Genomic DNA, 16,025 nt, shown 5'->3' on the forward strand with positions numbered 1-16,025 from the left:
CAGTGGCTCCTAACAGTCATGTAGTGTATGTATAAATCATTGGATCGCACTGAGGTAATCAATTATGTATTCTGCCTATTGCTTGCCTTCAACATAAAAAAAAAAATCCTTGACGAACAAACCATCTACACTGTACTTGTCCTTTTATTATAATCCACATAAGAATTCACAAGATGAGCTATAGCCTGCACGTAGCTTATGTTACGATACGGCATTGTATATACAAACGGATTCCAGCTGCCCCCGGCTATCTAAATATTTATTCAGATATTCAAATCCTCCTGGTGCAGGATTGATTTCCTCCTGTGACAAAATATTGTTATTTTTTGGGGTACTTTTTAGCCCTTTTTCTTCCCAATTTCGTGATATCTAATTGGTAATTAGTCTTGACCCATCGCTGCAACTCCTGTACGGACTCAGGAGAGGCCAAGGTCGAGAGCCATACCTCCTCCAAAACACGTCCCTGCCAAGCCGCACTGCTTCTTGACACACTGTGCACGCGCCTGGCCCACCACAGGAGTCTCTAGAGGGCGATGGGACAAGGACATCCCTGTCGGCCAAACCCTCCCCTAACCCGGACGATGCTGGGCCAATTGTGCGTCAGGATCTGTAGTGACAACTCAAGCACTGCAGTGCCTTAGCCCGCTGTGCTGCGCCACTCGGGAGGCCCCAAGATCTGACATCTGTAGTGTCACAGTCCGTTTCAACGAAGGGCAAGTGGTGCTCCCAGTTCAGGAGACCACCATGTTCAACGGGTAAAATTGTATTGGAGCTGTCCATGGTAAATCAAGGGAGGGGGAAAAAAGTCAAATTAATTCAAGGAATCGATCAGTGTCTACAACCGGAGCACACTACTTAGACCGCTGTGCTACAGCAGGTCACAATGCTCTAACAAGCACTAAGAATGCTATGAATACTGATAAGACATAGGCAAATCGTTTTCAATTAATTTGTTTTAAACCTTCCGTAAAATTGTGTTGGAGCTGTCCATGGTGGGTCGGGAAGAAATATACAGTACCAGTCCAAAGTTTGGACACACCTACTCATTTCAAGGGTTTTTCTTTTTAACTATTTTCTACATTGTAGAACAATAGTGAAGGCGTCAAAACTATGAAATAACACATGGAATCATGTAGTAACCAATTTTTTTTTAAACAAATCAATATATTTTAGATTCTTCAAAGTAGCCACCCTTTGCCTTTGACAGCTTTGTTGCACACCCTTGGCATTCTCTCAGTGGGCTACAGTCGCCTGCAGTAATCCTACTAGGGCAGAAGGGGTGAAAGACCAGCTGGTCGTACTTCAGGTATGCGATGTTGCCTCTCTTTTGCTGTTCAATGAGTCATAGCAGCGGGTCCTTTCTTTTGAGGCGTACCTTTCGGAGAAGTCTTCATTGATGAAGAACTGAGATAAGAACTGTGCTCTTTGGCCATTCACACCAGTGGTGGGTTTGGTGTTGAAATGAGAATGCATAAGCAGATAAGAACCCCATGCCCACTGTAATATATGGTGGATGTTATGGGGCTGTTTTGCTTCCACTGGTCCTGGGGCCCTGGTTAAGGTCAACGGCATTATGAACATGACCCAGTACCAGGACATTTTAGCCAAAAACCTGGTTGCCTTTGCAAGGAAGCTGATACTTCAAATGGATCTTCCAGAAAGACAATAACCCCAAGCACACCAAAATCCACAAAGATTGACCACAGAATCTGTCTCCGAACTCAAGTCTCACTGAATACCTGTGGTTTGAATTGAAGAGGGCAGTCCATAAGTGCAAACAAAGGATAATAGTTAGCCCTCCGTGCAACCATTGATCGACACTTGCAACGTCTGAGCAGGGGAACGCGACCATGATGTGGTTAGCTGATACATCAAATGCCTATCCAGGTGTTGTAAGGTGTCAGCAACCTATGAGCAGAGAACGCACCCATTGAGATACATAGATTGCTGTCATACCTTTTCCATAGACTGGTTTCCTTGCCCTGTAAGCAATGTTTTTAAGTTTGTAATTTGGGTGAACTATCCCTTTAAACCTATACTATGACCTGACCCATCACCTTATGTATTACTGCCCCATAGTGGCAAGAAGTGACAAAAAACACAACTATACAACACATAAATAGCTGTTAGCCTCCCACGCACAGGTTACTTTCTGTCGCTAGAACTAGAACTGAAACTTAATTATGTAAAAAAACAGTAAATCAGACCTTAAAAACAATTTCAAATAAAAATCTTAATGAATAGAAATAAAAAGTAATATAAAAGCACAACTATAACATTGGTAGGAAGACAATTTATTTATTTAATGGGATTCATTTAAGATACTCTTTCGAGTGGTAGGGTTTCAGACGTTTTTGTAAGCTGAGCAGGGACTCAGGGGGAAGCTGGTACCACCATTGGGGTGTCAGGACAGAGAAGATCGTTGACTGGGCTGAGTGGGATCTGATCCCCCATTGTGGTGGGACGGCCAAGAGACCAGTGGCAGAACTTGAGTGCTCAGGTGGGGTGTAGGGTTTGAGCATGGCCTGAAGGTAGGGAGGGGCAGTTCCCCTTGCTGCTCTGTCGGCAAGCACCATGGTCTTGTAGTGGATGGGAGCTTTGACTGGAAGCCAGTGGAGTGTGCAGAGGAGCGGGGTGACATGGGGGTCGTTCCACTTCAAAAAAGCACAAGAAAGAGGATTGACACCCACCATCTCAGATTGTTCTAAAATCGTTTGTTAGAAACAGATATTAGCATTCCTGCAAAATTATTTTGTTGAAATACAATTAGATCTCTGAGAAATTCAACTAATTGATTGCACCCAAATTGGCCATTTTAATTTATAGGATTCATATATTTAATAAATATAGTACCTAACATCTGATTCAGAACAAACTTTTTTCTAACAATGAGTTAGACATGAGGAATCCAAAGAAATTGTCTAAAACCACCCACGGACCCCCCCCCCCACACCAATCCCACCCCAACAACGAGTACATAGTATCAGTTCTCTGTCTGACAAATTGTATGGTGCTGCGGCTCGGAGTATTGTTTCCTATGTAATTTCAGTGAATTTGGTTGGTTTTGTTTCCCCTTGTTCAGAGAAATTAGTCATTGAAGTTGTTAGGTTTTTGTCCCATCCTACATCCTGATATTACTAGGTTCTGACCTCCTAAATGGTGCTGTTCCTGCTTTTATGTGAAAAGGTGTTAAAGGGATTGTTCACCTAAATGACAAAATCAATCATTTTAAATGAATAATAGTGTTCCTTACCCTGTAAGCAGCATATGGACAAGGTATGAAAGCAACCCATGCTTTGGTTTTGTTGGACACTGTTTCAAATGCTAACTTTTTAGCATTTGTGGCACAAATCCAATGCAAGTCAGTGGTACCTATATTAGCATTTTCCCGCTTCATTTCCAAATAATCATGAAGTATACAAAAATGGATTGTATAACTCAGAGGTTAACGTTACTTATAGAGGATTTGGATATGAAGCACAAAATGCTAATCTAGTAAGCATGGACTTGCATTGAATTTGTGCCACAAATGCTAAAAAGTTATCATTTAAAACAGTGACCAGACATGCTCATCCCCAGAATCGTTTTATTTGTCTATTTTCAACGTATAAAGCTAACAACATGAACAACTTCATAGTTAAGAACACTATAACTATATGGAAGAAAATTAAACGTAATCTACAAGAACCAATATCACTCACTAACACAACCCTATGGAACAATCCTTGGATAGCTTTTCATAATTCATAGATAAATTGGACCACATGGCAAACAAAAGGTATAGAAACCGTACATGACTTGGTAACAGGAAATAAATGTATGTCCATGACAGAATTAAAAAGATGGACTGAAAAAAAGTTACAATGTCACAATTTAGATTTTTAAATCTTTTGGACATCAGAGCAACCTTGAGGGAATTATTTGAGTCAGAAGAGGATGTTCACATGATAGGGAAGAGAAACAAAACCTTGCAGAGACTATATCCATCTGAAAATCTCTTTATATAAACTATTGGAACAAAGACTAAAAATAACTGTTGGCATAAGATGGAGGGAAAGTTGCAGCATAACTAACGAAATTACAGTTAATGAAAATATATGCTTAATATAGTATAAACTAATGTATAGAATTGATTATACAAGAGACAAAATTCACAAATTCTAAAGAACAACAGCAGAGTCATGTCTTAAGTATAAAACAAAGAACCACTCAATCCAAGCTTTATGGGAATGCTATAATGTCCAAAAGTTGTGGGGGCTGAGCTAGAAAGTTGGCTGTCAGAAGTATTACAATGTAAAATTAATTTTAATCTGTCTGTCTGCATATTTCAATTCATGGTATATGGGGGTGTAGTGAGATGCCCAACGGGCTAGGTGATTGTCAACTCATCTTGAAAAAACGTATAATAAAAACATTGATTTCTATCCGCCATCATTAACACAATGGAAAAATGTAATGATTTATTATTGAAATAGCATGGGCGAATGAGAAAAACATATTGATACAATTCAAGACCAAGTGACAACCAATAATGCAGGCCCTTGGGATGGGGGTGTGAGCATGCGGGTCTGGGCACATGAAAATGTAGTTATTGTTTGTAAGTTGTTCTTATGTATATGGAGTGATTTATTTGTATTTATAAAAAATATTTTATATATATATATATATATATATATATATATATATATATATATATATATATATATATATATATACACACTGCTCAAAAAAATAAAGGGAACACTAAAATAACATCCTAGATCTGCATGAATGAAATATTCTTATTAAATACTTTTTTCTTTACATAGTTGAATGTGCTGACAACAAAATCACACAAAACTATCAATGGATATCAAATTTATCAACCCATGGAGGTCTGGATTTGGAGTCACACTCAAAATGAAAGTGGAAAACCACACTACAGGCTGATCCAACTTTGATGTAATGTCCTTAAAACAAGTCAAAATGAGGCTCAGTTGTGTGTGGCCTCCACGTGCCTGTATGACCTCCCTACAATGCCTGGGCATGCTCCTGATGAGGTGGCGGATGGTCTCCTGAGGGATCTCGTCCCAGACCTGGACTAAAGCATCCGCCAACTCCTGGACAGTCTGTGGTGCAACGTGGTGTTGGTGGATGGAGCGAGACATGATGTCCCAGATGTGCTCAATTGGATTCAGGTCTGGGGAATGGGCGGGCCAGTCCATAGCATCAATGCCTTCCTCTTGCAGGAAGTGCTGACACACTCCAGCCACATGAGGTCTAGCATTATCTTACATTAGGAGGAACCCAGGGCCAATCGCACCAGCATATGGTCTCACAAGGGGTCTGAGGATCTCATCTCGGTACCTAATGGCAGTCAGGCTACCTCTGGCGAGCGCATGGAGGGCTGTGCGGCTTTGGAGCAGTGGCTTCTTCCTTGCTGAGCGGCCTTTCAGGTTATGTCAATATAGGACTCGTTTTACTGTGGATATAGATACTTTTGTACCTGTTTCCTCCAGCATCTTCACAGGGTCCTTTGCTATTGTTCTGGGATTGATTTGCACTTTTCGCACCACAGTACGTTCATCTCTAGTAGACAGAACACGTCTCCTTCCTGAGCGGTATGACAGATGCGTGGTCCCATGGTGTTTATACCTGCATACTATTGTTTGTACAGATGAACGTGGTACCTTCAGGTGTTTGGATATTGCCCCCAAGGATGAACCAGACTTGTAGAGGTCTACAATTTATTTTCTGAGGTCTTGGCTGATTTCTTGGAATTGATTTTCTGGAATTTTCCAAGTTGTTTAAAGGCACAGTCAACTTAGTGTATGTACATTATTTCTGACCCACTGGAATTGTGTTACATAATAATAATAATCTGTCTGTAAACAATTGTTGGAAAAATTACTAGTCATGCACAAAGTAGATATCCTAACCGACTTGCCAAAACTATAGTTTAACAAGAAATTTGTGGAGTGGTTGAAAAACAAGTTTTAATGACTCCAACCTAAGTGAATATTAACTTCCGACTTCAACTGTACATGTGTATGTGTGGTTTTGATATGGTGTGTTACACACACACCTAATGTACACGTCAAAATAGTTTAGTCAGGTCTATCTTAATGACTTGACTTATCATAGCGGACTCGTATTTACCAACAACATCATATTTATGTTCACCATGATGGGTTTAACAACAATGAAGTCATTCTGTAACTGCAGTAGTAGTGTGGATGGGTAAACACTGTTTATTATCTGTGTGTACTTACCTGAGGGAGTGTATGTCTGTGTAATCTGTATCACTTGTCTCTTCCAGGAGGAGGAGGGTCTGGAGGTGCTGCTGGTGAAGGAGGAGGGGTGTGAGGAGGGTCTGGCGAACCCTGAGGCAACCATGGTCATGGAGGACAACCAGACAAAAACTCCTCCAGAACCCACAGAGGAACCAGCTGAAGAGCACAGGACCACATACAGTCTCACTGAGGTGAGCCCACTGTAAACTACTGTCTGAATGGTATTAGGTTGGGCCGTATTCCACTAAGCTTCTCAACGTAGAAAATTGGTCGTAAGTGCTGAGAATAGAGAGATTTTACTCCTACTCTAATGGGTTAAAATAAAAGCTATGCATGAAGTCTCTGCAGTCCTAGGTCACACCTAGTTGACATACTTAGGACACCTCCTGAGCTGTCCTAACCAGTTAAGAGTTACCAGCAGGTGTATTGATAATAGTAAAATACATTGAGTCAGTGGTTCCTGAGCCATATGCAGTTGCTTTGGTTGTTAATTCTTAAGTCTAAACTGCTGGAGGGGGTTCTAAGCTGACACATGGAATTGTTTTAAGGTCATACCATGGATCATTTGGCTATTTGATTTAGAATTTTAGGACCCCTTTTAGGTATCAAACAAATGTTTTAAAACATGAATCAAATAAATATAAAATGTATTTTTTTATTACTATAGCCCATAGAAACAGATTGAATAACATCCCTAAATGGCAAAAAAGACAGTAAAAAAAGAAATCCTAAAAATAAGGTTTGAAGTGTCTGTCCTATATCTAGGAGATATAAGAAAGCTCAGGAGATATATATATATATATATATGCATGCATACAATTATAACAAGTTCAAACAGGTGCCATTAATACAGGTAACGAGTGGAGGACAGAGGAGCCTCTTAAAGAAGAAGTTACAGGTCTGTGAGAGCCAGAAATCTTGCTTGTTTGTAGGTGACCAAATACTTATTTTCCACCATAATTTGCAAATAAATTCATTAAAAATCCTACAATGAGATTTTCTGGATTTTTTTTCTCATTTTGTCTGTCATAGTTGAAGTGTACCTATGATGAAAATTACAGGCCTCATCTTTTTAAGTGAGATAACTTACACAATTGGTGGCTGACTAAATACTTTTTTGCCCTGCTGTATGTATATATATACATGCATGCATGCATACAATTATAACAAGTTCAAACAGGTGCCATTAATACAGGTAACGAGTGGAGGACAGAGGAGCCTCTTAAAGAAGAAGTTACAGGTCTGTGAGAGCCAGAAATCTTGCTTGTTTGTAGGTGACCAAATACTTATTTTCCACCATAATTTGCAAATAAATTCATTAAAAATCCTACAATGAGATTTTCTGGATTTTTTTTCTCATTTTGTCTGTCATAGTTGAAGTGTACCTATGATGAAAATTACAGGCCTCATCTTTTTAAGTGAGATAACTTACACAATTGGTGGCTGACTAAATACTTTTTTGCCCTGCTGTATGTATATATATATACATGCATGCATGCATACAATTATAACAAGTTCAAACAGGTGCCATTAATACAGGTAACGAGTGGAGGACAGAGGAGCCTCTTAAAGAAGAAGTTACAGGTCTGTGAGAGCCAGAAATCTTGCTTGTTTGTAGGTGACCAAATACTTATTTTCCACCATAATTTGCAAATAAATTCATTAAAAATCCTACAATGAGATTTTCTGGATTTTTTTTCTCATTTTGTCTGTCATAGTTGAAGTGTACCTATGATGAAAATTACAGGCCTCATCTTTTTAAGTGAGAACTTACACAATTGGTGGCTGACTAAATACTTTTTTGCCCTGCTGTATGTATATATATATATATATATATAATTTGACACATATTTAACCCCATATTTTTGTTGGCACAACACTACCTCCATACATCCATTCATTTATATATATTACCTTAAAACCAGTCCTGCGACAAGCGCATGCAGTGGATTGAGACACTGATATCTCTAGTTTAAATTGATGGAATTTGATGGGGATTTTTATATTTTATTAATTAGAATAACTCTCAACAGTATTTTAAGACCCCGCCGACTGAATCCCTACATTTTTTAAAATATTTTTTTGCGGGCATATTAAAGGGGGGTTGGTCGGCGGTTGCCTATCCCTTCTCTAGGGGGTGATAAAACGCCAAAAATAACATCTGAGGTTAATCATAAAACCCATCTTTCCCCATTAATTTCACCCATAACAATGGCTAAACGAACCAAAGGTAACTAATTTCTGTTTTTTAGGATTACAAACTGGTGAGCTCTAGAAGTTCAAAGCTGGCGATTACCTCATCGTGATTTGGTTATTCCACATAATTTGCAACGTTTTCAATGAGCGTCATCACTATCTTTCCTTTGCGTAATCTCTATTGGACAGACTGAGTAAACATAAATGGTACCGTAGACCAGCTTTAATATTGCAGATTGTGGGTTCTATCAACATAAGTGTCTGCGTCATTCCCAATCCCCCATATATTTAAAAAAAAAAAATGTTGCTTTTTATTTGACCCTAACCCCCCTCCCCTAATTGGAGTAAACTAATGGACAACAATACTTAGGCCCAATATGTTTGCATGCATAGCCTAACTTTTTAATTTTTTTTACACATTTTGATGGTTGTTGAAAGTGGAATTTCTACAATATTACCGTTATATCAACACACTCGTCACTCCCATTTAACAACTCTAAATCGCTATGGCACAGTAGCCTAGGCATCAAGTCACCTGCCGCTGATAATGTTGCATACAATGTTTGAAAGGTTTCTAATTTTCGTCGAACACAATTAAAATTAACATAAACTCTAAATGCCTTCAATTGCCAAATTTATAGGCACGCCCAATTTAGGCTTTTTTTTAACATGTTGCGCTCCAAAGGAATTACTTAAAATAATATGTACAGTAGGTAATTAAATAATCAAATGAAAAATGTGTATCAGGGTTGGGGTCAATTCAGGAAGTACACTGAAATTCCAATTCTCTTCACTGCTTTTCAATGAGAAAAATGTGGATTTGTTATTTGGTTTACTTTCTGAATTGACCCCCAACCCTGTTATTCATTAGCCTAGTGGTTAAGTATTTGGGAATTTTTTGTGAAATAGGCCTCATGTGAAACCTTTTTAAAGTGTTCCATGTAGGTCGATATTATTTATGGATTGATTATATATTGAAACGGAAAAGGGGCAATACTCGCTCACCATTTAAACATTCAATTGTTTTTTTTAAGCAAAGTTAGAAGATTAAGGTTTCGGCATTCAATGACCTTCATCAGAATAATCACACAAAGGGAAAGGACAAGTTCATATAAGGCAGGGATGTGCATCTCCAGTCCTCGGGGCCTGATTGGTGTCATACTTTTGCCTCAGCTAACACACCTGACTCCAATAATCAACTAATCATGATCTTCAGTTTAGAATGCAATTAGTTGAATCAGCTGTTTGCTAGGGATGAGGAAACAGTGTGACACCACTCCGGCTCATTCCTGATAGGTATGTGGAAAACAATCAGAAATATACTATAGTCTCTAGGTTCAGATGATATAGCAATATCAACACATTCTTCTACCAACTCGAAAGCAATTGCATGTGGCACAGGAACCACTGACTCGCTGCGTTTTTCTATTATCAAGACACCCGCTGGTAACTCTGAACTGGTTAGGACAGCACATGAGGTCTCTTAAATATATTTGTTGACAAGGTGGGAAGCTTCTTGCATAGCTTTTATTTTTACCCTTAAGAGTAGGGGTAAACTGTCTCTATTCTCAGCACATCAAGTAATCAAATCAACTTTGCATAGTACTCATAGCAATCCCTCATTACCCAATCAAAAGATATTCCATAGTAGTGTGCTCATATCAGATTTCTTGATCCAACATCCTCTCACTCTGTATCTCTTACAGTCAGTAGACATGGAGGATGGGAAGCCTGATCTGCTGCTGGTCAAAGAGGAGGCAATAGAAGACAGACCAGAGAGCATTGATCTGCTGAGTGGACTAAAGATGGGGGATCAAGGTAAGGGAGAAATACATATAACCTACATACAGTAATAGATCTTCAATGGGAATAGTAATACATATAGCCTACATACAGTAATATATCTTCAATGGGAATAGTGATGCGCCTGGCTATTTTTTTCCCTTCCTTCATAAAATGAAATCAACACAATGTATGTTTACATACAAAACCACACATTATAATGTATGAACTTGACAACAAAAAAATCAGGAAAATCTATTTTCTAACCTCTTCCTGCAGGTGGTTGGCAGGAGGCTAACAGAGGAGACTGGGTGGCCATCTTGGATTCCCAGACCCAGACAGGTGCAGCCAAGGCTCTAGGGAACAACATCACTGAGCAGGCCAGAACCAGAGGTGGCATAGTGGAGGTCAGTGGATGGGACCGCATCCTCAACTCTGGGCTGGGGAACAACACTGTTAACCACAACCAGAAACAGACAGTGGAACACAAAACAACTGAACCTAGTCTCCATGACAACAGAATGGCTGAGACTAGGGCGAGGCGTAGATTTGGTCTGCGGGTACGAGGTGGTGTCCGTATGGGAACAGACACTGACTCGGCTAGCGATGCTCCATCCTGCTCCTATAGTTGTGATTCAGAGAGACTGATGACGCCTCAGGTTAACCCCCTAACAGGTGCTGCCTTCAGCCTGCCTTCTATAGGATCTATCAACTGGAACATGGACCCTGCAACAGCACAGACACTCCCTGGCCTTCATTCTCCTCACACTCTCCTGTTAAACCAGACCTCAGACAATGCCAGTGCCTCAACACTAAATGGGTACACAAGCCCATTGACAAATGACAGTAGTAGCAACGCCATCAGTAGATCTGGTAGCAAAGAGAAGCGCTTCCCGTGTTCGTTCTGTGGGAAAGCCTTCAGTTTCCCCAAACAGATGGAGATCCACCAGAGGATGCACACAGGGGAGAAACCATTCGGCTGCCACCTTTGTCGGGCCAGTTTTTCACAATCATTCAGCCTGAAGAGGCACCAGAGAGTCCACACAGGGGAGAAACCCTACAGCTGTCCCCAGTGTGAGAAGAGGTTCTCCCACCAGCACCATTTGAAGGTGCACCTGAAGATCCACACGGGAGAGAGGCCATTCGCCTGTACGCACTGCGGGAAGAGGTTCTCAGAGAGGAGATATCTCAGGATACACCAGCAGCAAATGCACATAGCCCATGTATAGAGTACAGTGACATGTATGTAGTACTAGTTTGTTTGTTTAGTTAATTCTGTTGGTTTTGGATGTAGTAGGGAACTGTATGAGGTGAACTGAGGAAAGAATGAGTATAATGTGTGATGGTGTCTGTAAAAATCTTTCACTGATTAAGACTAACAATTTTGTCCTGTTTTGAAATGAGGAAATGAGTTGGCCTTACGTTTACTTGACATGAAGAAGTGAAGCTGTGTGTAATGTTGAACTTTTTCCAAAGCATTCTAAAATGTATTTCATCAAAGCGAGGTTTCCAGATTTACAGAAAAGGTACTGTTCACTTTTCTCACTATGGTTTCTACTTGTCACGTATCGTTTTTTATAATAAAAATACTGAACTGAACTCGCACGTATGTGAGTGTATGACCATTTTGTTGAAATTAAATACAAAATTGACTGTGCTGACTGACTTGGTTATTTTTTGGTCATTGCAGGGACTGAGTTTTCCTTAGCTCAGTCGGACCAAAACATTATACTTAATTTTTAAATGAACACTTTTGGATATTTATTTTTTTACAATAAACTCTAATGGCTCCATATTGTACGGTACTTGAATCACAGTGTTAGAGGCTTGACTGTGGTTAATATTTCATAATATGTCATAATATTATTATTATATAATATGTTAAGAGTTTCATATATAAACCTTTATGCTTTTCTGTTCAATGTGTTTTACAGTCTGCAATCCGTGAGGACCTGCTGATATCTAGTATTGCTGGCGGGAGAGACTGGACCACTGAAGTGGCTGGCCACACTCCCTGGCCCTGGATCAAAAGCCTTCGCTCTTCCTTCCCGAGTCGGAACAAGGACCCAACCGCGAGTTACCGAGACTTCAACACAACCAGTGGACAGGTGGACTGAACAACCTCCAGTCCTGGTGGTCATCAGAGAGACAGAGGCTCCAGTCAGGGATTCAGTCTCAGTGCATGGTTACCCCACAAATACAAACAGGGGCAGGTTGAGTGTTCACCATGAGTTACCTAGTCTATAACACAGAACACAATCCCAACAACACCCAGAGGTCAAGGAGGGAGCTCAAAGACTAACCCCCTGAAAGTGATGGCTGCTGCTTCTACCTCTTCTGGTGTCATTGGGTCACAACGTGGGAGGCTGAACATTTGGACGGATGCTGTCAAGCCGTATGCCTGCCCTAATTGTGGGAAGTGCTTTGCTTTGCTGAGGCGCCAGACCGTTCACACCAAGGAGAGGCCCTTCAAGTGCAAACTGTTAAAGTTTCTCCTTCCAGAGTAGCCTTATCAGACATAGGAGTGTCCACAATGGGGAGAAATTGTAGCAGTGTGGCTTGATGTACACTGGATGTCTGGGAACTATTCTTTAGCTAAAATATTATAGTCATGTGAAGTGTCTTGGGGTTACAGGGTAATCAACCACATACCCCTCATTAACCATTTGGTAACTTGTCATTTGAAACATTTGTTCTTAGAGAGACAGTAAATCTAGGCAAGAACAGGACAGTTAAATTCACCTTACTGAGGTGATGTAGATGGGATATAGTAATTTTATTATTTTCTATTCTTGCTAACACTTCTAAACAAGTCTGCTCTGAGCTTGATACTGATGAATAGGTTTGATGTGTAATGTAATAAGCAGAAAAGTACCTAATTTCAAAGAACAGTGCGCATAACTTTAAAAAAAATTTAACACCCTTTGCGCTATGACCCCAACCAACAAGATTCTTGAAGAAAGCCATCGGTGGGACGGCAGAAGCACAAGTGCTGTTTAAAGCTGAAAGTGCATGGAGCATAGTAGTGAGAAGGATGAGTGGACAACAGTGAAGTCTAAGAATGGAATGGAAAAATGCTAAAATTGTTGTGGAAAATCAGTCTGAATCTATTATTTTTGGGGTGAGAATTTTCATTCGGGAAAGCCTTTTGAAGTCAGGATGGTGAAGGAGGCGCTGGGAAATGTGTATGCAGTCAATAACCAGGACTGGTATACCTAGTGAGCGAAATTTTGCGAGCCACAATGCACGCTCCTTATCTACTAATGAAGTGGACAGCTTTGATTTTCGGAACAGGGCAAAGGTAAAAGTATTATCTCTGGCATCCCAACAATATCTCAGGCTGAAAATTTCAGGAGTAGTTCATGTACGCCGCTTGACCCGTATGGTGGATGGGGAAAACCGGCAACATTTTATCCTTATTACTGTTGTTTGAGTATCTCCCGACCTATGAAAAGCTGGGATATAAACTCAGCAAAAAAATGTACGTCCCTTTTTCAGGACCCTGTCTTTCAAAGATAATGCGTAAAAATCCAAATAACTTCACAGGTCTTCATTGTAAAGGGTTTAAACACTGTTTCCCATGCTTGTTCGATGAACCATAAACAATTAATGAACTTGCACCTGTGGAACGGTGGTTAAGACACTAACAGCTTAGATGATAGGCAATTAAGGTCACAGTTATGAAAACTTAGGACACTAAAGAGGCCTTTCTACTGACTCTGAAAAACACAAAAAGAAAGATGTCCAGGGTCCCTGCTCATCTGCATGAACGTGCCTTAGGCATGCTGCGAGGAGGCATGAGGACTGCAGATGTGCAGAGACGCCTAAGACAGCGCTACAGGGAGACAGGACGGAGAGCTGATCATCCTTGCAGTGGCAGACCACGTGTAACAACACCTGCACATGATCGGTACATCGAACATCACACCTGCGGGACAGGTACAGGATGGCAACAACTGCCCGAGTTACACCAGGAACGCACAATCCCTCCATCAGTGCTCAGACTGTCCGCAATAGGCTGAGAGGGGCTGGACTGAGGGCTTGTAGGCCTGTTGTAAGGCAGGTCCTCACCAGACATCACCGGCAACAACGTTGCCTATGGGCACAAACCGACCATCGCTGGACCAGACAGGACTGGCAAAATGTGGAGGGTCCGTCATGGTCTGGGGCGGTGTGTCACAGCATCATCGGACTGAGCTTGTTGTCATTGCAGGCAATCTCAACGCTGTGCGTTACAGGGAAGACATCCTCCTCCCTCATGTGGTACCCTTCCTGCAGGCTCATCCTGACATGACCCTCCAGCATGACAATGCCACCAGCCATACTGCTCGTTCTGTGTGTGATTTCCTGCAAGACAGGAATGTCAGTGTTCTGCCATGGTCAGCAAAGAGCCTGGATCTCAATCACATTGAGCACATCTGGGACCTGTTGGATCGGAGGGTGGGGGCTATGGCCATTCCCCCCCAGAAATGTCCGGAAACTTGCAGGTGCCTTGGAAGAGTGGGGTAACATCTCACAGCAAGAACTGGCAAATCTGGTGCAGTCCATGAGGAGGAGTTTCACTGCAGTACTTAATGCAGCTGGTGGCCACACCAGATACTGACTTACATTTGATTTGGACCCCGCCCCTTTGTTCAGGGACAGATTATTCAATTTCTGTTAGTCACATGTCTGTGGAACTTGTTCAGTTTGTCTCAGTTGTTGAATCTTATTATGTTCATACAAATATTTACACATGTTAAGTTTGCTGAAAATAAACGCAGTTGACAGTGAGAGGACATTTATTTTTTTGCTGAGTTTATTAGCGGACTAAACACCACTCCACGGTGAAGGAAGTTTTCTAATGAACTCAACCACTAGTTGCCATATTAGAGCAACAGCAATGAGCAAACAGTGAGTGGTTGTATTTGATTAACATTTATTGAAAAAGTATTGATTTCAGCAAATCAAAGTAAGTCATGCAACTTCAGAGGACAAACATACTTAGGTGGGCGTTGAATATTTTATTGAAAGTATTGACCTTGGGCGAATCGATGTAGTCGGTGCTGGTCTCGGCTCGAAGGCGTTGGTGAAGTTCATCAGCAGTGGTGGAGAAAGTATGTGATTCTCATACTTCAGTAAAAGTAAAGATGCCTTGATAGAAAATTACTCAAAAGTGAAAGTCACCCAGTAAAATACTACTTGAGTAAAAGAAAGTATTTGGTTTTAAATATATTTAAGTATCAAAAGTAAATGTAATGACTAAAATATACTTAAGTATTGAAAGGAAAAGTAAACGTATAAATTTCTAATTCCCCATATAAAAAAGATGGCACAATTTTTCTTTTTTTGGGATAACCAGGGGCACACTCCAACACTGACTTAATTTACAAACAAAGTATGTGTTTTGTGAGTCCAGATCAGAGGCAATAGGGATGACCAGGGATGTTCTCTTGGTAAGTGCATGAATTTGACAATTTTCCTGTCATGCTAGCCATTCAAAATGTAACGAGTACTTTCGACTGTCACGGAAAGTCAATGGAGTAGAAAGTACATCATTTTCTTTAGGAATGTAATGAAGTAAAAGTTGTCAAAAATCTAAATAGTTAAGTACAGATACACCCCCCCCAAAAAAAAAAAAAAAAAAAACCCACTTAAGTAGTACTTTAAAGTATTTTGACTTAAGTACTTTACAGCACTGTTCATCAGAAACAAACTTCACTGTAGAGTTTAGTCCCCTAGGATAAATAAAATATATGCCATGAGAACGTTTGTGTAAAACCGGGAAGTGTATGT

At 40.5% G+C, this 16,025-nt stretch overlaps 1 protein-coding gene across 3 annotated transcripts in view; it reads left to right on the plus strand.

Annotated features, from left to right (window-relative positions):
- LOC112231940 (zinc finger protein 583) overlaps window positions 1–12,270 on the plus strand; it is a 969,163-nt gene extending 956,893 nt beyond the window's left edge. The window contains exons 4-6 of one of the 3 annotated variants that reach the window (XM_024398742.2): window positions 6,299–6,463; window positions 10,175–10,286; window positions 10,530–12,043. In XM_024398742.2, the coding sequence (XP_024254510.1) occupies window positions 6,299–6,463; window positions 10,175–10,286; window positions 10,530–11,479 (1,227 nt within the window). In that variant the 3' untranslated portion in view covers window positions 11,480–12,043. Of the gene's footprint in view, window positions 1–6,298; window positions 6,464–10,174; window positions 10,287–10,529; window positions 12,044–12,184 lie in introns of those variants that run through there. The other 2 variants (XR_006080755.1, XM_042311880.1) reach the window with 2 other exon arrangements.
- Window positions 12,271–16,025: the final 3,755 nt, after the last annotated feature.

Source organism: Oncorhynchus tshawytscha, linkage group LG34 (genome assembly GCF_018296145.1).
Source record: "Oncorhynchus tshawytscha isolate Ot180627B linkage group LG34, Otsh_v2.0, whole genome shotgun sequence".
Lineage (NCBI taxonomy): Eukaryota > Metazoa > Chordata > Actinopteri > Salmoniformes > Salmonidae > Oncorhynchus > Oncorhynchus tshawytscha.